Source organism: Channa argus, chromosome 5 (genome assembly GCF_033026475.1).
Source record: "Channa argus isolate prfri chromosome 5, Channa argus male v1.0, whole genome shotgun sequence".
NCBI lineage: Eukaryota > Metazoa > Chordata > Actinopteri > Anabantiformes > Channidae > Channa > Channa argus.
This window is the reverse complement of record NC_090201.1, coordinates 9,440,799-9,463,204: the sequence shown is the minus strand read 5'-3', so window position 1 is coordinate 9,463,204 and position 22,406 is coordinate 9,440,799. Positions and strand designations below refer to the sequence as shown.

Genomic DNA, 22,406 nt, shown 5'->3' with positions numbered 1-22,406 from the left:
CATGTTTCCATCCCAGGATGAGTGTTGTGCATGCTGAGATGCTTTGGAAGGCAGATCCAGGTCAAGTGCCAGTGGTTCATTTGACAGTATGAATACAAGCATGTGGTTACACTTGTACCCAGTGGTACTGCTCCTGCAGAGAATCTCAACATCTGGAACAGCTTCCTTTCAGAGACTAGATAGGAATCAGTAAATAGTGTATGAACAGAGAACAGGGACGAAAGAAAAAAAAACATCTCAACATACAAACGGGTGGAAGACAGAATGAAAGCAATTGCAATGTAAAAGGAAAAAGGGGCCATCAGCAGCAGAATGTAAAACAGAGCAGGTTTTGACAATAGTAGAGGAGGAATATTATGAAGGCAGCCTTCCTTGCTTCCCTGGGAGAGTTTCATGGAGTGCTTTCTCACTGTGATAATGAAATGACCTGGCCTGCACTGCTCCACACTCCCTCTCTCTTTCTCTCCCTGAAAAACACATCTGCCAGACGAGGGTGAAAATGAGAAAATCCTACCTCCTCTCCCGAGTTTCGTAAAGCATACTTTCAATATTCTTTTTCACAGACAATGATGGGAGTGTGGGTGACTGGGTTCTCTCGTGTCCTTGTGAGTGTTGTGTATTACTGTAGCTGTGTGCGTGTCTGTGTGTGAATGTTTGTGAGTTTTTTTGGATGCTACCTCTTGCACCGTCTTGAGCAACTTGTAATAAACTGTATTTGAAGCACATTTGACATAACAAGGTACTACACAGAAATTCAGTGGACAGAAATCCCATAGAGTTGTCATCATAACATTGTTTTTGTGACTTCATTTTTGTGAAATCAATACGGTAAGCTGCAAAACTCAGATCAAGGACTTCAATTTTGTCCCATTTCAAGGTAGAATCCAATAACGCAAACTATAGTTCCACACTGTTTTGAGCTTGTGGGCATCACTAGACATTCAGGCCGTACTAGACTGATTCAGAAGAATGACTCACCAGTTTGGTACAGCACAGACTGCATACAGACCATATATTCCCTCAGCTTCTAGTTAGCAGGGAATCTATGGCAGCACTGAGGCAAAGCGCTGTCATTGAGTTACATAATCAACAGAGGAGTGTAGCAAGACTGTGTGTGTGTGTGTGTCTGTGTCTGTGTGAGCCCTTGTGCATTTGTGTAGCTGCAGTTCTTTTTGAGCTGTCGATCATGTGGTACACCAAGGCCACTCTAACACAGGGCTGCTGAGGTGGACTTTCAGCAACAATGGGGGGGTTAGCCTGTGTGAGCGTGTGTGAGTCTATTTGTTCAGTCGCTAGTGTTTTAAAAGACATATGCACGCATGAAAAGATGACCACATTAACAAGGCTGAGAAGAAAAAGCACAGGTATTAGTTGTGCCTGCTTAGATACAATTTACTGCACATGTTGATTCAAAAGAATTCATTTGCATATCGTGTGTGTGTTTGTGTGTTTGTGTGTGTGTGTGTGCTTATTTGTATCCCATTTTCATGCATGCTTGGATGCATAGACTTATTTGCATACTTGGTTGTGTAAGATTACCTACTTGGGCCTTGTCTGTGTGTGCACGTGTGTTTGCATATGTATGTATGTCTGCATCGCAGTGTTGTTTGTGTAAATGTGAATGGCATTTTATTTTCATACTGTCATTAGGCTACAGTGAGCTTGTTGTATTTTCTGTCTATTGTATTGCGTCTGCTGCTCAATGCTGCCATCTGGCTTTGGCTAGCAACACCGCAGACATCCTATGGGGAGCCATCCTGCTAGTCAGCGCCTGGTTTTAACAACTGTTTTGGGATCGGTTGTCCAGTGGGCTGGTGCTAACTCACCCTATTATGAGCAGGATGATAAAACTGACCTTGAAGCAGTTTATGGGTTTGGGATAATGGAACCACTGATAGAGAGCCAATGAAACTGTACGGAGCTCTCAGTGACAAAGAAAATAATGGTTCAACTGCTTAATATTATTTTGAACTGTATCTAAAAATTTATGAGCTGACATTTTGCATACTGCTGGTCAACTAGTAATGATGAATTAAGGGATTCACTGATTAATCTGTGATGTTAGTTCATTAGATTTAACATTTTAAGAATGGATATTAAACCAAGAATTGCAGTTGCAATTTTAAAGGCAATTGGTATTAGAATTCTCATTTTTTAAATTGGGGAGCTCTACATTTTTGGATGGAGTGCAGGGAAAAGTCTTCTATTTAATTTATTATTTTAGCCCTCCCCTCTAAGATTTGGTAAAAAAGAAGTTCCGTTAAAAACATGAGACGTTTCATGTGCACTAGTTTGTATATACATACAACTTCATACACTGTAATATTGACTTGACTTTGCACAAAGTCCAAACACAAATGTTTTCTATACAATCCCTTACAACTCAGTGCAGAGTAAAATTAAACTTAACCTCAGAGGGTCAAGTGTTACCTCATAGCATGCCAGTTAAGTCGGGTGCGGGCATATGAAACCAGTGAAGCTGGAACACAATTAGGTCAGATTGAGGCCAGACCATTTGTATAGGTCATGGTAAAAGCACTTATATGTATGCAGGCTTATAGGACCCCTGGGAGCTTTGAGCTGACCGTGTCCTATACTCTAATCTATGTCCTCTTTTTCTCATGCCTCCCCTGTCTCTCCCCTTTTTGCTCGTCTTTAAACTCACCCACATTTTTATTTTGTAGTTTTTATGTAGTACATCCTTCTTTGTCGCCCTTCTTGCTTTCATCCATCCTATGATCACTCTGTTCTACACATCCCTTTTTAATTCACATCATGTCTCTTTTTCACTTTTTAAATTTTTTTTTAAATTCCCCATTTTCTTTTTCCCCTCTCGTCCTCTTTCCATATCAACAGCCAGTCTGATAAATAATGCATCACAGCACATTAAAAACATTAGTAGGGTTCTCTTGCCTGTCAAAGAGGGAGGAGACGACAGCGAGAGAGGAAGGAATGGGTAACTCCATTTTAAATAAGTGTTATGAAGAGAGATGTGATTTAATATTAGCAGCAGAAAAGCGCCAGAAAGGGGTGAAGGTCCAAGCGTTAATTGTGTTTGCATCATGACACCATGCCCTCATGCTCTAATGTTTTTGCCTTTGGTGAATCATCTGAAAGCTCACAGATTCATTAAGATGATGACTGTATCAGCAAACTCAAAAGAAAAAAAATATTAATGATATTGAGCAAAACACTGATGCTGCATCACACGGAACCTTGACCTTTCCCTCCTCCCCTTTCATCCTCAGCTTTCTCCTCTACTCTACCCCAGCCCCCCATCCTTTCCTTCCATTCCTCCTGGCTGCGTGGCGATTGGCATTATTAAAAATTGATTGGCGGCGAGCGTTTAGCAGGGTGGTGAGGCGGAGAGGGAAGGTTTGACAGGCAGGACTGTAATGAAAGCAGGGCCTCGGTGGACACACTGTGGGAAGGTCTCACTGGGGGACAGACTGAGAGTGTATGTGTGTGTGTCTGTGTCTGTGTCTGTGTGTGTGTGTCGTGCATGCATGCAATGTACAATCCTTTGTGAAAAGCGAAGTGAACATTTTGAGGCTTAGGAGTTTGAAAACTGAGTGCATGTGTTGATTCTGCTGTGTGTATGCGTGTACATCCACAACAATATATTTGAACACACAAAGTCCACACAAGCCACATTTGGCCATCACCAAGAAGCAGCCACAGAAATGATACAGTCAGAGTAGCTCTGCTGACCCAGAGTTACCTCCCTGACATCCTCCCTCCATTCCTATCGCTCCCCTTCATCCTTCTGCTTATCCTCCTTTCCAACTCTTCTCTGTTCTTTCATCTCAGATCAAATAATAACTCCAACCTATATTCCCAACCAGCTATTCCCCCAATGCCTGTAAGCGCTTCAGCTTTGCAGATTTTCAATGCACTTTACCCGCAATTTGGCTGAGTGACTCCAAAAAAAGTTATGTTTGAGGAGGAGGAGAGAAAAAACATGTCATTACTTCAGTACATAACACTAACTGGTTTCTTTGTATCTTCTTTTCTTCTTTTTCTATTATGTTTCCTCTCTTTGCCTCTCTTTATCTCTCCGTCACAGATGAACAGACCGATCCAGGTGAAGCCAGCAGACAGTGAGAGCCGAGGAGGTACTATATTCCCTTCCTTCCTTTTATCTTCTCCCTACTTTTTCTACCGTCCTCCCTTTGTTCCCAACCCACAAACATGCTGCCTGCACATATCAGCCTCACCATTATCTGTCCCATTAGACGATGCCCTCTAACTCCACAAAGGCTGACAGCATGGCCTGGCCGGACCCTACAGAATTCAGAACACATTATGTAAACAGTACTCTTGAAGGCCTGCCTGGCCTCTAGTTCTTCTCTTGGAGTTTCTTCAAATTCACTGCATGTGCTCACACACAAACACACACAAAAACATATGTCTTGACATGCCAGACGGAAAAGCAGCTCGCTTTATTTGTCACACGCCTTTAATAACAGTATCTGCAACAAAGCAAATCATATTTGACCAATGTAATAAGTTCACATCAACCAAATTTATTCAAATGACAGATACTTGTGAGTGGAAGTAGATGTCGAGTCTGATATTTTGTGTGTAAAGTGCTGTATTGACAGCTAAGACAGCTTTAAGCACATTTTCTATGTCTAGACATGTAGTGACCTGCTCCTGACATCAATCAATGAACTCCACAAGGGAAGATTGATGCAGTTTGACCATTTTTGGCTGGAGTCTTTCAAACTTTGCTGTTGTTAATATAATTTGCACAAGAGAGTTTCTTCAGCCAAGAGAAAGAGTGGAAGACAATAAAAAGAGAGGGGAAAGAAAAAGAGCATTCAAATGGTTGAAGGTTGATAAGCAGGAAAAGCAGAAGGGCTGAGAGCGAGAGAGGTGTTAGTCTGTAAAGAAAAAAAAGCTTTAAGGAAAGGAAGGTAGATTGTGCCACATTCTCTTCTATTTAGTTTGTTGGTGCTCTGAGTATGATTGATGGAGCAGGATGGAACAGAGGCGAGCACTGAGCATGAGGAAGCAAAGTGAGGGCAATGCAGGACATCCGTACCTCTCTCTGTCATCCCTGCATTGTCCTGAGCTTGCTGCTATCGCTCTCATGTAGTCTTCAGGTTTTATCCGTGTACGTCTTCAGTGCTGCAGGTCGTTGCATTTCTTATTGCAGGGTCGAGGGAAGAACTCAGACCTTTTACTCTAGTGATCAGTACAATAATTATGTAATAAAAGTATGCAATTATAGCTTATAATTCTGCATTCCAAATCCTAGTGAACACAAAATATTATTAGCAAAATATGTTTGATTATAAGGATAAAACTTTTTTCCTTCAAAGAAAAGCAGGGTGAGGGTCAGAAAGATGATGATTAATACGGTAAGAAAAAGAAAAAAAATGAGGTTTTGGTTTTGTTTTGTTTTTTAATCAATGTTTTTATTGTGTGTGAAATAATTTTTACTGCGTGTATTTAGGCCTCGAAAAATTATTTAAATAAAACCGCCAGAGAAGTTTAATGATAAAATATACCAATATATCTGTCTAAACTTTGCACTGGACCATATTGTATTTCTCTCTGCTATGTATTGAGTATAAGTATAAAGCAGAATAAAATGTGAACACTCAAGGAAACCACCAGTACTCCAATATTGTACTTGTATTTTACTATGTATTTGTATTTTACTAAAATGGCAAATGACAATGTCACATTGAAGGTGTATAACAGTTTCAAATGCAGCCAAAGATATGAGACAGTAATTTAAAAATAGAAAGAAATATAATATATGTATAGTATTCCAGTTAAGGGGAAAGCAGGGAGAGTCATTATGATGTGTGTGTATGTGTGTGTGTGAGGGAGAGAGATCTTTACATCATTGTTGAGAATCTGCTATATATTGATTTGCTCTCTAGCTGAATATGAGTGTGTGTTAACAGTCCTTTCCCAAAGGAAGATGTAGTGTTTATTGGTGTCCTCCCTGGGGAACTGTAGGCTCAGGCCACCAATGAGGTGTGTACCATGAATGTGTATGTGTGAAGATGAGGGGCCAAACATTTCGACATTTGTGTGTGTCCTCCACCCCTGATGTGCACGCCACTCTTGTAAACATCCCCCCCCCTCCCGTGCAAGGCCAGAGCGCAGATTAGTCTTGTTGACTCGGCAAGGACACCCTGTCAGGCATAGGCAGTGGAGTACGGATCCAAAGCATGCACGCATGCATGCACACATACGCACACACATTTACCAACACGTACACACGTTAATTTGCAGAGCACATTCCAAGGCAATTGCACTGAGGCTCATTAATTTCCAAACATATACATCCATTTCCACCAAGCTCAGATTCTGTGTAACGTAAAAACAGACGGTGCTGCACACCAACACATCTGCTGCTGACGGGCACTAACACACTTTCACCGTCTGCCTCACAATTCCTCTCAAACGGCGACTGAATCATGCAGTCGTGTGCTGGCACTAATGAACTAATGCTGGACCTCGCTCTGCATCTACTTTAGTACGGTCCATACATGTAGAATTTGTTTCTCCTTATATTATTCTCCAATTCTTTTTGACAGGCTATCAGAAAAATTGAAAACATTACATTTGATTCAGGTTTATATGGGCTTTAAGCTAAAAGTTACAGAATATTTTGAAATGCCAGTTTATCATTAAGATGGAAGCAGCTGCTTATATATAACAAATAGAACAATACATATAATAGTATTAATTAGTGCATAACCATTATAAAATGTTAGTGTAAAGAGAGTGGATGTCTTATTTCGGATTGTATTTGGCCACTTGTATTTTCCTGCAGCCATACTGAGAAAATGTGTCACGCTCTCCTCAAACCACATTCATGAATCAACATAATCTCTGACCTACATTTACACTACTTATTTCTTCTTCTTATGTTCCTTTTTACCTTATTTGTTAATTTCACAGTTAAACCTGCTGCCTCACTACTGTGCACCTGGCACTAGCATCCTAACACAGTAAGACACAGGTAATAGTTCAGATTAATTTTTCTTTTGCAAGACCTACAGATGTCCTGAGGTAATTGATTAACCACAACAACTGTCACATGGAGTATAAGATCAGAGGTGGAGGTGCCCAGCATCAATAGGCTAAAATAGGCTGGTAGTTCATTTTGATCGATTGAATTATCCATATTTCTGTCACAAATGCATTAGGCACTTATAAACACACATGTACTGGACTAGTGGACATGATGCAAAGAATAACTGCACTGTTGCCATCGGGCAGACAAAATGCATCACAAGCATCTGTGCTCAGACATCATGCTGAGGGCATAGTGCCAACTGTGTTCTCTAGGGACAGGGACTGCACAAAAGATGATTTTGGTTGTCTTAATCACAAACTAATCTATTGTTGCTGAACTGTAATCCAAACACGGAAACACAGGTGGATACCAAAAGATTCTGTGTAACATTTGATTAAATACATACCAGCAAATACATCCTCACTCGAGTACATTTTAAATTCTGTAACACAGATGTTGTTCAGGCAGGTACATCTTAATATGACATTAAACACTTAATGCTTAAGTTAATAAACTGTAAACTCCAAATGCTGAGGCTGTGTAAGAGAAATATCATCCATCCATTATCTGTATCCACTTATCAGGGTCATGGGAGCTGGAGCCTATTCCAGCTGTCAATGGGGAAGAGGCTGTATACAGGAACCAATTTATCAACACAGAGATACATACACAGACCAACAACCATTCACACCTCCGGGTGATTCAGAGTGACCGATAAACCGAACGTGAATGTCTTTGGACTGTGGGAAGAGAACCCAGAGAGAATCCACGCAATCACTGGGAGAACATGCAAACTACACAGAGAAAGGCGGCAACTGGCCGGGGATTTGAAGCCGGGGACTTCTAGCTATGAGGCAGCACCGCTAAACACTCCCCCACCCTGCTCCCTGAAAAATATCACTACATATTAATTGGTGTATTGTAGATGTTTCCTTTTGAAATGGAGCTGACTGATTATGGCTGTAAATGTTTTACGCTAAACAGCAGGTGGACATCAAGATTTGTTTGTACCATGACTAGATTGATGACTAAATAATCATATTTCATAATCACCACTACAAATAATAATGTAAATTATCTGTAGCATCACAAAACTTCTCCCTGGAAGTTTTTCACATCTCACTAAGGCCGAGCAAAACACTAATTTCAATGAACATTCACAGAATATCAAACGGCACCTTTGATCCTCTGATCATGACCTATTCCTTTTCCTTTTAGAAGACAGAAAGCTCTTTGTGGGGATGCTCAACAAGCAACAGTCAGAAGATGATGTGCGGCGCCTTTTCGAGTCCTTCGGCAGCATCGAGGAATGCACCATTCTCAGAGGTCCCGATGGAAACAGCAAAGGTGAGTTTATAGCTGTTTGACTTTGAGCCAGCAGACTTTTTCACAGGCTACTGCACAGAAATGATTTGGCCTTTGAAAGTTTGTGACTTTGCAAAGTTCTCTTTAAACACTCCATGTGTGAGTGGTGTCAAACTGGGCTATTTTACAATCACCAGGAGGGGTGCTTGCATAATAATACTGTAAATTCTATATATTTCAACACTAAATGCCATCGGAAAGCTTTGCCCACTGGGATGACAGATATAAACCACCAACTCTTTACAGATGAACCCCATTAACCTTAAGAGTCAACCTACAAGGGTCTGATAAAGAGGGAAAAAAATAAGTCAACCTTATTAACCATCGGGCTTCATGTCATGCCAGAAAAATGTCCTTCGAAAACGTTGTCAGAGTGCTACACAAGTTCACTGCATAAAGTTCATCAGCGGGCTTAGCAGCCAATCAATGAGGCCCGATGATAACTAAGCTTGATGATTACAGTGGGCTTGATCAAGCTGATTCCTCCGTGAAGCTCCATTAACAAGGCCTCATCAGCCAGCTTACTCGGCTAAGTGGGCTTTAGCTCAATAATTACTGGGAACTTGATCATTCAAATTCATCAACGGGGCTTGTCAATAGTAAACGACACCAGAACGCTGTGGCATTTTAAGCCCCATCAGAGGATCCCAAAGTTGTAAATGGTGTCAGAGTGGCATGTTCAGCCTGCTTATTGAACGGCAATGAACACTGATGCAACACTCAGCAAAGAGGCTTTTGTTTACTAAATGTTTGTTGCTGTAATGCTGTAGGAAACTCATTCTCGCTTGAAAAAAAGAGGGATTTTATTTCTTTTCAGCAAACTTTCGCACTCATTGTCTACTTTTCTTTTCACTTTTTTCTCTGCCATCTCTCTTTCCAGGCTGTGCATTTGTAAAATACTCCTCTCATGCTGAAGCTCAGGCAGCCATCAGTGCACTACATGGCAGCCAGACAATGCCTGTGAGTACACCACTGTTTTCAGAGCATGTAGATTTATGTGAGAGAGGTGAGTCAGACAGAAAAATGAGTCGCATAGCACCTAATTACCTTCTTAAAGTTAAGTTATACTTTATTAATACCAGAGAGGAAATTCCTTTGCGTGTGGCATATCTTAACTTATTTCAAATCAATGGGTGCAGCTCTAAGGGAAAGTATAGGAGAGGACACGTCTCTGTGTGTAATGACAGGAAAAAGCTCATGTCATATGTCAGTACTCGCTAACATGTTCTGCCTGGTGCATGTTTCTATGTATATGTGTGTGTGGGCGGATGGGTGGGTGCACAGGGTGCCTCGTCCAGTCTGGTGGTAAAGTTCGCCGACACAGATAAGGAGCGCACCATCCGCCGCATGCAGCAGATGGCTGGTCAGATGGGCATCTTCAACCCTATGGCCCTGCAGTTTGGAGCCTACGGCGCCTACGCTCAGGCAAGACGCCCTGCAAAACGCCTTTTTTATCCACAGTTATTTATTCAGTGAACCTCAAAAATTAAATGGTGTTCAGGCTAGGCTCACACATGAATTTGAAATATCAATGATAATAATTATGATAATAATAATACCTCCCCTCAAGGGATTACAATTTTCTTCTCCCTATGATATGATCAATACCTGATTTCTGTATAATGGTCTGTTTTCTCCCTCTATGCCTTACCCCCACTTTTCCGTTATTTATTCCACCTTTCCTTTTTTCTGTCTTTCTCACCTCAGTAACCACTAAGTCTTTCTTGTCTTTCTACAATCTGCTTTCCTTTACTGTGCAGGTGCAGCAGCAGGCAGCACTGATGGCATCTGTAGGTCAGGGAGGCTACCTCAGTCCAATGGCAGCCTTTGCTGCTGCCCAGATGCAGCACATGGCGACCATCAATGGCCTCCCTGGAGCACCGCTAACCCCCACGTCAGGTAATGCTGGTTAAAGACTAAAGCTTAAGGAAACATACTGGATTGTTATGCATATGTGGGACTGCTGCACCAATACGCTACATTGTCCACCTTTTTCTGAAGCATAACATACATTTGTAAAATACATTTTCCTTCTTCCCCTGCAGCCCGGTAGTTTACAAGCCATTTGGTATCGTGCAAAAATGTGATCTTTTTAAACCAACGCTCTAACTTGTGTTCCAATAGCATTGCAATTTCATGCCATTTTTCATTTAAAAAATTATAAAAGAACATGGATGTCATAAAAAATAAATGATTTTAAAAGTTAGGGTAGTTAACCTGGTGATTTTTCTAAGGGTTGTCACATTTTGAACTTTCTGAACAAGGGTTTAAATTTCAAATCAACCATGACACTCCCAAGTGGCAAAGATTCTTATTAATCTAGTATCTGAGGTAGCAAACCTTACACCGCAATTTTACAAATGTTAACATAGCCCCAGATGTTTCTTTACTCAGAACATTAAAGCTAGAATATGCAGGTTTTGGGAAGCAAGCTTTTCAGTACAGGCTCAAAATCAATCCACTCTGCTGTGTCCAGCCCTCTCTCTCACTGCTCTGCTACATTTTGCCCTTCAGTTATTAGATTTGTGAAATTAAATCATAAGAACATGAAAAAATTTACCAGTCAAGCAAAAATTATTGACCTTCTCGAAGTGGTTAAAAAAGTTAGCCTTGCTCAAAACCTTTACAAAGGAATGTGTTGAGTCTGGGTCACAGAGGCCTTTGATTGCACCTGTCTACATTTTGGAGCTTGTTTTGTACTAAAATAGTTAAATGCTGTGGCTTCTAAGGATTTGTGAATTTTAAATATGTAACCAAATAAAGGGAGAAAATATTTAATCCAGTATGAGGAGCTTTTGAAAATAACGATAGAAGCAGTGTAATACAGTAATTATTTAATAAAAACTTAAAAAGAATTAGACAAATACATCTTAAACAAATACATAGCTATCACTCATTTGATATAATTACCAAATTATCCACTGTTAATAATACAATATATTTAAGATTGATATCTAATGACTGTTGAGTCACGAGCAAAGGCCATACTGGGACAAGAAACCAGCCCTGACATTTAGTGTCTTCACTTGCCCACTGGACCAGCCCCACTGACATTTCCAAGAGGAACTAGGTGGCCAGTCTCCATAATGTCTTGGGATATTGCTTGCTTACTGTTTTTCTCTGTGGTTGCCTATGTGCCCCTTCGGATGCAGGTGGCAGTACTCCTCCCGGCATCAGTGCCCCCACAGTGACCAGCATTCCCTCCCCCATTAGCGTAAATGGTTTTACTGGAATGCCACCTCCCCAGGCCAATGGCCAACCCCCTGCAGAAGCCGTCTTCACCAATGGGATACACCATTACCCTGGTAAGTCTGATAAATTCAGAGGACTTTATATAATCACAAAAGAATTCTCAGAAATACTGCAAATTACAAAAAAAAAAAAAAAGCTGTATAAATAAGTTCTGCTCGCTGCTTGAACCCATATAAACACACATTCATTGTAACAGGAAAGTGTGCCAGCTTCTGGCTTAGACATAAATAGTGTTGAAGTATGTTCAGGAGGCCGAGGCCAGATGAACATAGCCCACAGGCGGTGAACATGTCAAAGAGATGAGTGTTTGGAAAAAAGGTGCTTATGGGATCCGGAGCCTGTATGCACTTGTGTCATGAGCTGTGGCTAGTACCTCATTGGTTCTGTTTGTGAAAAGGCACCATTTTATTTTTTCCATTCCTGTCTCCCCAGTGTTGCAGGAGGTGGTTTTTAGGGAGGACTCGGAGAAAAACGGCTTGGGTGTGGCTCCACGAAGTTGTTTTGGGGTTCAAGGTGGCTGCTTCCTCTCCTCTCTCTCTGAAGGTAATGCCCCAACTTCACTCCCACACCCTCACCCCAACCCCACCCAACCTTCACCCCTATCTTATTCACTTCCTCATTAAAAATGCACTATCTGTGGGCTTAAATGAGGGTCAAAACGATTTTGAGCTTGTTAAATAATATTGAAGAATTATTGTGTTTTTGTTAAATTTGTGAATACACATAAAACTGCCAGACTTTACTTAACATCACTTAAGGGTGACATGGAATTGGAAAATGCACACATATTTAAGTTACAGGTGTAAATATTATTTCAGATTTTATGGGTTTCTGCAGATGCTCACAGGGGCATTTTATTTTTCTCACAATCTGTGTACAATCAATTTAAAATTTATCAGCAAATTTGATTTCTTCAAAATACAATCAATTCTACAACTAGACATCTTTTCCACACACGAGGGTGTATGTTTCCACCTGGGGATGGGGATGCCTTTCTTCCTTTTATAGTTTAAGGTAGATTTTCAAACCAAAACACATCTGAACATTGTTCTTCTGATGTCTCCACATCTAAGCTGATAAAAAGGAGTCACCTTCAGTTATTACTGTGTACTGTGTACATACCACTGTAGATCAGTATGGTTAAGGCACAGCAGCCAATTTTCAGGCATTTTGTTCCACCCTGGGTTTATCTTCTGAGATGTAAGGCTCCCCTATTAGTGAACGATGTCAGGGCCATAAAAAACCTGAAAGAATATCTGCAGACACTGTTCAAGGCTGTAAGAGACATTGGCTACTTAATTATTCAGGTAGTATTTTTATCCACAACAAAAATGCTCCTAAAAAGATGCTACTCTTCAGTAGACGGCAAGACAGTAAAGCACAGTGCTCCCTATAAACCTGCAAATTCAACATTTTCTAACAATGTACTTCATCATTATAGGAAATTAAAAAGCAGGTGAAATAAATTGCATTATCAATATTTTTTCTGCTTTAAGGAAAGCACACACCAAATATTTGTCCTTATTGACACATTGACCAACTCTCAATGTCTCATGCAAAACTTTTTCACAAGTTTAAGAAGACGACAACCAAACTACTGGTTCACACTTTACAAAGACTTCATTTGATTGTGAACAGCTTTTTAGTGTTGCCGCTGATCAACAGTGTGATCTGTATTTTTGTGGTTTCTGTTGACACTGTGGTTATTGGTGTGTATATGTGATTATCAGTAGTGTGTGTGTGTGTGTGTGTGTGTGTGTGTAGTGATGTGCTTAATGTGCATGTACTCTGTGTACAGATGGTTAGTTATAAAGTTTGGTGCAGCATCTGTGATAATTATCAGTGTGTTCAGGTAAGGAGAGTTTTTTTTACATTTAATTTCAAATTCCTAACTAAAAGATTTACATTTTTTTCTTTTCTGCATTAAAAAGTAAGCTACTTTTGAAATACTTTGGGAGGTAAAAATAAAATAAAAAGACCTGCTAAAGAGAAATAAATTTCCCACACACTGAAAGCAGAGCAGCTCTCTAACCTCTCTGCCGTTTCTTTTCTCCTGTCTCCTCTTTTCTCCATCACCTGTCCCTCAATCGCTTTTCTCTCACACTCTTGCTTCTCTCCATTCCCTCTCCTCTATCTCCTCTACCTCATGTCTCTACACCACGCGCACACACACACCCCCCTCGATCTACCCATGAACCACCACCTTCTTCTTCTCCTCTTTGCTTCTCTGTTGGAGCAGCTCAAAGTCCCACTGCAGCTGATCCTCTCCAGCAGGCTTACACAGGAGTCCAGCAGTATGCAGGTCTGTCTGTCACTCTCACAGCAGCACTGATGTGTCTGCATGTGCGTACGTGTGAGTGTGTGCGACACAGAGAAATAAAGATAAAAGATTTTCCCTTATTTGAATTTGAATTTTGATCATGTAACAAGTGTTTCAGCCTCACTACATCGATTTATTTTCTCTGCTGTGTTCAGTGTGTGAGCAGCATGTACTCTATTGTCTGTTATCTGATCGATTGCCTGTTGTGCCCCTGCATATATCACATTGTTTGTATGTATCCTAGTGTGTGTGTGTGTGTGTGTGTGTAGTCATGACTGTTATCTGATCTGCACTGTGTGTTTGTGTCTCAGCAGCCTACCCCGCTGCATACGGCCAGATCAGCCAAGCCTTCCCCCATCCTCCACCCATTATTCCACAGCAGCAACGAGAAGGTAACGCACAAACACACGCGCACACAGCACACCATTTACACGAAATATTTATTCATGCTGCAAACATTTGCTCATATTTACATCTTCTCTATTCATCTTTTATCTACTGCAAAAATAAACAAAAACCTTTAAAATAATATCCACAGAATTTACAGTCCCCACTACAGGCATGATTTCACCTCTTGCCAGTAAATCTGTCAGAACCCAAATACTCTATCGGTCTGACATTATTAGATTATTATAGGGAATACTGAAAAACTTAACTCTTTTTATTTTCTTTTTAAAAATAAAAACAGCAAAGAAAAAAATATTTAGACAATCCCATCTATATTCTTATTTTATTATAATTGGCTGTAGGCTATACCATACTTTATATACTTTACACTGAATGAGTATTTCAGACAGAGCTGTATACCTGCTCATGAACTCAGTGACCTGCATGCTTGGGACAGTCATGATTAAGACCTTAGTGCCCTCTTGTGGAAAAGAAACAAAATCACTTAAGAGCCACAGCATCAAAGAAATGTAAGCTTTTAGCAGCCCTTTGATCAGAGATACCTAAGAGCTGGAGTTAATACTGAACCTGGGAGTTTTCCATTAAAGGTCAAGCTATCAAAAGCTAATGACTGCTTGCTGAGATAAACTGCCTTGCCCATTTCTGTTTTTGCAGCTCTGATACCAAATGTTTTATTTGTGTCAAATTGATGTATTTCATAATGCCCCTGAAAACCCATTTTCAAGTTCAGTTTAAGTCTTTCGAACATTAGGTAAAATATATTATTCTTCTGGACTCAAAATCTCATAAAAGAAAATTGATTTGTGTCAATTCTTTCTTTGGGTAAATGATATCAAAATTATGTTGCGCACATGGAAGATAAAATTGTTCTTACAAGCTTATACAAGGTTTATATTCATTGCAATGCAAGAGTGCTGTTTGCCGTCATGAGTGAACCTTCAGACAACCTCAGAAAATTAACAGGAGTGGAAATGTTGTAAATTAGAGCTGAGGTTCTCAATCCTGGACCTCAAAGACCCCTGTTCTCCTTGTTTTCCAACCATCCCTGCATTTACTTTGATCAGACCTGTTTAGGTGTGTTCAATCAATCGGAAGCTGGTACTGGTAAGATACCATTTTATATATGGGTGGAATTGAGTCAATTAGTATCTTCAAGCTTTGAACCGTTCTTTGAACAGGCTGCTAATTAGCTTTTGCTTTATAACCTTATAAACACAACATCATTTGCTTAGTTGTTACAATGTTTAGCTCTATTGTCCCTGAACAAATTAAGAAATAAAATAAAATGACGATACCTGATATAGGTCATCTGCAGTGGGTAGAACAGGGATAGTTGGAAACCAAGTAGGATCAGGATTACAGGGCTGAGAATTAGAATTAGAATCAATACATTATGCAAATTTGATGACAGATCCACTGCATGTTGCTTAAAAGTTTAAATGCTGCTGAATCTAGATTCAAGTATGTGGCACCATGTACTTTTTTACCTTCTAAAATTACAGAGTATTATTCACACTGAAAAAAAATCCTTTTTTTTTAAACAATGCCTTAAATATGTTCTTATATTCCATTATGGGGTCTTTTTTCACTCCCCTCTCTCCTTGCCTCTCACTCTCTGACCTTTGCCTTTCACCTCTTTTTCTCTTTTTTTGTCTCTCTCTCTCTCTTTCTCTCTCTCTGTTTCCATGTGCAGGGCCAGAGGGATGTAACCTGTTCATCTACCACCTCCCTCAGGAGTTTGGGGATGGAGAGCTGATGCAGATGTTCCTGCCATTCGGTAATGTCATCTCCTCCAAAGTGTTTGTGGATCGGGCGACAAACCAAAGTAAATGCTTTGGTGGGTAAAAATGAACAAAACCAAAAGATTATTGGTTATTTATTCTGATTATTCTTTTTACTAATCACCTTTTTTACCACAGTCGACACCCCCTTCCTAACCTCTCAACACCCCTCTTAAGAAAAAGAAAGGAAAAAAAAATACAAAACAATGAAGGATTTCTCTACAGTTGGGCAAAAGCTGGTTGTTACAAATAAGAAAGTGTGAATGAGTCTGCCTGGATTTCCTATTAATCATTAAAGCTGTTTTGCTTCTTAATTCCTATTTTAAATATTTAAGTGATGTTCATGAAATCAACCTATTTTAGTCGTGTATTTCCACAGTGTTAATGTCATTGTGCTCTTTGTGACATAATATTACAAATTCTGATTCTGATTCAGTCTCTACTTCTGTCTCTTTAAAGAAAAGCAGTGCATAACATTTGTTTAAGCATGAAAAGATACAGAACTGCTGCCTCACTTCATGCCAATGACAGCACAATTAATCTGGATGTAGAATTATGTTACAAATTATAAATGGATGTGGAGTATCCATCAGGTGCAACCCATTTGGAAAGTAGCTTTTGCTTATTAATACAACACAACATTAATGTTGTATTATTCATGCTGCAATTTTGAGATGAAGGTTTTAATTTGTAATTTCATGCTTTTTCACTTCCAAGCTGATGTTAAAATCGAAACTCAAAAGAAGCACAAATATATTGCTGTCTTAAATCCCTTCACCAAGTTCATGTTGTGATTTTTGCTGCATGCTTCACGTTTTATTGTTACCCTATTGGTGTTGTCATACATGAATACATTTTAAGTTTAACAGTTACAGTAATGCTTTAAAGATGCTGTATTAAGAGACTGTCTTCTTATTGAAGCTCATCTTCATTGTCAATTCTTCTAAACCCCTGGATTGTCCTCGACTCTTCATCTAACCTTTTCTGTTTTACACTCTCTCTTGGCCTCCCCACCAGGGTTTGTGAGCTTCGACAACCCAGGTAGTGCCCAAGCTGCCATCCAGTCAATGAATGGTTTCCAGATCGGCATGAAAAGACTCAAGGTGCAGCTGAAGAGGCCAAAGGATGCCAACCGCCCCTACTAGCCCCCGCCCCAGCCAGATGCCACCATCATGGTGGCAGGGGCAGCTGTCGCACACAGGGAAAGACAGGTCAGACATTGAGCTTGACTTGTCTTGAATTATTTGTCGTCCCTTTGGTTTGATAGGTCATTAGCTGAGCCTATGAATGCACAACCAGTGCAATATTATATTGACAAATGCTCAAATGGCAAGCCCATTTATGGCACTGGCTGATGCTGTTTCCGTAACCTTTTATAAATGTCATAAAACATTTGCAGATGCCTAATAACTAGCTGATCATCTCCAAAGTGCTTATAAAGAATAGTGATGAAGTGCAACTCTGTAACATCTGTAAATGTTAAGTTTACCCATGTCACTAGGGCTCATTACTTTATTAAGATTTACTTGAGTGTCTTGCTAACTGGAATGAGTTACCTCAAATGCACCAACGCCTTTGTGAGTATAACACTTGCTTTCTAGCATACACAATGTATGCGAGACCAAAGAACAGATCACTCTAACATGTGTCAAAAGTTTATTTTCATTATTCTCTTATATTAAGTTTGCTGTCAATTTTAACCAAACAAAGCTGTATCGCTGTTACTTACACGTAGCCTCCCTTTATTTGTAGTGCAGCTTTACAGAAAGTGACCCTGTGTGTTACCCTGTAGGTAAAAGATAATTGGTAAATGGTTCAGTGTGTTGCACAGGGAAGGAATTGCTTCCAAGGGAGAAGCATTTATTACCCCTCAGGCGGGTAATTGTGCCGTTCCTCTTTGTCTCCTCCCTTCATCTGTATGATGGAGAGTTTGGGCTGTGTCGTTCATTCACCACTGATGACTTCATTCAAGGGCAACTTATCACCCACTCACAAACTAACTGAACCATACAAGACAGTGGCCCGAGGCAAATCACTGCAGGAAGAATAGTGCAATCTCATATAAATGTGTCACAAAATATGTAACATTATTCCTTTTGATGTATCCAAACATTTTCAACAGAACGTTAAAAAAAGACAAAATATATTTTTCTTTCCCCTTGTCTGAGACTGACAGGTAGTGTTTGAAATTGCATCTTATAAACGATATTGCTGTGTTCTTCCTTGGAATTGCCAGTTAATAAAATTGCTTTTATTTATATATATATATATATATATATATATATATATATATATATATATATATATATATAGACACACACACACACACACACACACACACACATATATATATAAAAATGTGTGTGTGTGTATAAAGATACTCCGTAACAAATCTATATTCAGCCAACCGGCTGTTTAACTCCTATGTAAAATTTATTCATCATTTCTAAACCAAGAATAATAAGTTTATTTTTTTAAATAAAAATAAAATTTTAAAACTACAGTTTAAAACGATGGGGGCTAAATTTATATACTGCAGGCTGAGCACGAGTTTGTTTTAAAAATTTACTCAGCAAAATGATCTTTGTATATCCTCACCAGGAGGAGTTTCAGAGATGACTCAAATGCTTCGGAGAGGCACTGCTGCCGCTGCGTGTACTGTACATACAGGCAGCAACAGCAAAGACAGAAACAAAAGGAATATTTTGGCAACTTTTCACAACAAATGTCAAATATTTTTTCCTTAGTCTTTTATGTATTAAATATTGTCTTACCCCTAGAAGGAGAGTGTCCTTAAATTCTCTCATAGAAAACCAAGAACAGTAAATATACAAAAATGTAAGAATATAATTGGATTGTTGGATACTTCCTGCTCTGTGATGCTGTACATAATAGTGATTTGTGCTATGAAAGCATCCTTATAATGTGTATAATGTGTACCTTGTTCACACTAACTTTAGTGTTAGCATGCTAACATTTGGGAATTAGCACTAAACACAAAGTACAGATGTGGCTCGTGGGACAGTCATTTGTTGCAGGCATCTGTTCCCAACACAGACCTGGGAGAGATGATGTTGCAACATGAAGCTTATTACAATTAATGCTGAGGGGGAATAAATGGTAATTGATCGACTAGTTTTTAAGACATTTCACTTAATTACAGTGAGTAATGGGGCTAAACACTGGTTCTCCGGAAATAATCAGTGGATCAGAGTCTGATGGATTTATTCTCATTTATAATTTGGAAACCATAAATTCCTGTACAAACTTTTCTAAGTAAAGAGTCCGCAGATTAAGTGGGTCGTTATCCTTTATTAAACAGATATTTCACAAAAACTTAAAGTATTATCCCCACTGTGGCACTTCTAATAGAAACACAAACATTTCCTTGTCATTACTCGACTCAAACTGTTTCTATTTCTCTTGTACCTTCCAGGTTTTGTTGAGCTGAATCATATGTTGAATCTTTGCTACCCGCCACTGAGTGCAAACTCAACATCTGGACCACTGAGGCTGCTTCAGAAACACAGTACAGAGAGACAGAGAGAGAGAGAGAGAGAGACAGAGAGAGAGCGATGACCGAGTCAAGGACACCTCCTTTTGGATGTACTAAAACTTTGGATCTCAGAGAGCATTTGTACCAGCCGGGTTAGCTCCAGGACCTTTTTCTTCTGCACACATATACACCCCTCTTTCCCCACCAAACCCTGCTTGAATGACAGCTACCTTTTCTGGACCACAAAAACTTTTACTTGAACAATGAGGGAAGAAAGTAAAAGAAACTATATCGAATCTACTTACAATGACCAACCCCACAGAACTTTAGACGGGAATATGGATGTCAAAAGTCCAACAAGAACAAAACAAACTTTTTAAAAACTGGATTGCCGTAGGAGATCTTTCTGTAAGATGATTTGAGTTTTGGGCAATTGACTTTTGAAGACCAATTCATAAGATTTGAAACAAAAAGAGACAAACGTTCGAGAGAGAGAGAACTTAAGTAGGGAATGTGATATTTTCAGGACGCAAATTGGCTTCGATTTGGGATGGCCATCTTTAGCTCGGAGTGCCTGTCCGTTTCCAGGGGATACCGTTGCCAAGGAGAGCCATAGCAACGGTCTCCAGGGAGTCTTACCTGTCATTCCTTAGTTGTTTTAGGGACCAAAAGACCAAACATTTTTATTGCTGAGGACTTGTAGCTCTAATATACTCAGACCACTGCATCTCTTTCAGTCAGTGTTAACTGGTTGAAGAGTTGCACTTAAAAGAAGTGTACATTTCGAATATATACAACACATGTATATATACATATATATTGCTGATATGCTTTTTGAATACAGGCAAAACTATTTCAGATGACCAAATGGGGTCTCTCACTTCGCTAGTTTACAATTACTCAAAATGTTTATTTTTTTCTCTTCTCATTTTGTCTTGGGAGGGATGGCGAGTGCATGGGAGGGGCTGCTCCGTATCACAGCCTTATCTTTTTTAACTTGACATCCTAACCTCATAGATAGAATAACATCAGAAACGTTTGAGATATATGAACTTGTTTATATTTGCAGTACATATATATGTATAACAAGCATTCAAGCAAATGTATTCATATATACAGTATATATGGATAAATAGATATTAATCACAAACAAATATATGTATTTATATGCACATATTTTATATATGTGTGTCTGTATATAGAACGGCTACTGACTATGTTGAGCTGTAATTTTTTGTAGAATTTAGCTAGAATTTGAAATATTGCTCTGCTTGGGAAGAATCGCAAATGTGGCAGCTCCCAAAAGTGCAGGCATTCCTATCTCTGATTACCTATATGCTGACACACAATATAATGCTAAAAGATCGATGTGTGAGAATACACATATGGTGTAAATATAATCTGAAAATGCAAAAAGCCACATCTCAGTAGCAGGCTTTAAGAAAATCAGGCTAAATGATTTTAGAAGAAAAGGACAATTATCTTCGACTCTATTCCAAACATATCGTTTGAGCGTACACACACACACACACACACACACACACACACACGATGACACACAAACTTCTCTTTGAAACTTGAACCAAAATGCATACGTCTCACAACCCTTGCTCTCTTTTGCATTCAGTAAAGTGCATGTAGCGTATGGGCTGTCACCATGTCAAGGTGTGCCTTGTCACCTGCAGAACCTGCCATCAAGCACTGTGCTCTCAGAAAACAAAGAAGAAAAAAAATCTAAACACACACTACTGCAAGCAGCCAACGCGCTATTATGATGTCAAAACTACAGTCACATCCATATCATTTCTCGGACACATAGAGAGCTTCAGTGCATGTCCAATATAACAAACTTACCAACCACTGTTGGACTATCATTGTCTTTAGAAAAAGAATGCATTTATTGCATATACAGAGTCATGCGATTACACTTCAGATAAAAGTGGGCATTAGGCAACCTGTTAGGACAGGTACTGACTATCAAAGCTGTGTGCAGGGCACCCCTGACCACGTTCCACTGGTTGGAGTCAAAAATAGGATCTGGCCGTTTAGGGTTGTGACTGGTTGTGATTGACATGGCTTGAAGAAAAGAGAAGAAGTGGCCGAGCCTATTGGACCTGGCATTAGGTTTTAACGGTTATATGGGTGATGTAATAATAATCAATGTGGTACATTTGAAGACCTGGCAACTTGTTGAGAGTCTTTTATACACTATCCCATTCAGCAGCTAATGTGTGGATTGCTGCTGCTAATACTTGACATGAAGCATATCCTTTAGAAGATGTTATATTGCCTTATGTTTTATGTCATCATACACTTAAATAAAAACATAATGAAACTGTAAAATGAAGCAATAAGTGTGACAAGCCATTTCTCCATTACAACTGCTGTATCACAGAGGCTGGTTTCATATTGCTTTAGCGTACAGTTTCTCATAATAGTCCTCAAAAATGGTATGAACACCTACTATACATACGTGTAAAAGGTCAACATTCTTTGACCTATTGGACCCTGCATTCAACACATATTCAGCTGGTGGAGATCACCCAATGAATATTTATATATATGAATATTTATAAGGCTATATGACACTTTGGAAGACAGTGCTTCCTGTTGGGTGCTGTTACTAGTTTTCCTATAAACTGCTCATTATGCCATTTCCCTAGTGTCTGTCTAACCTTTTTAGCAGATTGAATAATTTAACATTTACCTTCCAAATCCAGTGAGTCTAAAAGACGCCAC

At 39.5% G+C, this 22,406-nt stretch overlaps 1 protein-coding gene across 7 annotated transcripts in view; it reads left to right on the top strand.

Annotated features, from left to right (window-relative positions):
- Positions 1 to 19,744, top strand: part of celf4 (CUGBP, Elav-like family member 4) — a 77,746-nt gene extending 58,002 nt beyond the window's left edge. Inside the window, exons 3-14 of one of the 7 annotated variants that reach the window (XM_067503400.1) lie at positions 4,067 to 4,115; positions 8,267 to 8,392; positions 9,291 to 9,370; positions 9,695 to 9,835; positions 10,171 to 10,309; positions 11,563 to 11,715; positions 12,095 to 12,205; positions 13,902 to 13,964; positions 14,294 to 14,374; positions 16,084 to 16,167; positions 17,189 to 17,382; positions 19,608 to 19,744. In XM_067503400.1, coding sequence (XP_067359501.1) covers positions 4,067 to 4,115; positions 8,267 to 8,392; positions 9,291 to 9,370; positions 9,695 to 9,835; positions 10,171 to 10,309; positions 11,563 to 11,715; positions 12,095 to 12,205; positions 13,902 to 13,964; positions 14,294 to 14,374; positions 16,084 to 16,167; positions 17,189 to 17,316 — 1,155 coding nt within the window. In that variant the 3' untranslated portion in view covers positions 17,317 to 17,382; positions 19,608 to 19,744. Of the gene's footprint in view, positions 1 to 4,066; positions 4,116 to 8,263; positions 8,393 to 9,290; positions 9,371 to 9,694; positions 9,836 to 10,170; positions 10,310 to 11,562; positions 11,716 to 12,094; positions 12,206 to 13,901; positions 13,965 to 14,293; positions 14,375 to 16,083; positions 16,228 to 17,188; positions 17,383 to 19,607 lie in introns of all 7 variants that reach the window. The other 6 variants (XM_067503397.1, XM_067503396.1, XM_067503395.1 and 3 more) reach the window with 6 other exon arrangements.
- The last annotated feature ends 2,662 nt before the right edge of the window (positions 19,745 to 22,406 follow it).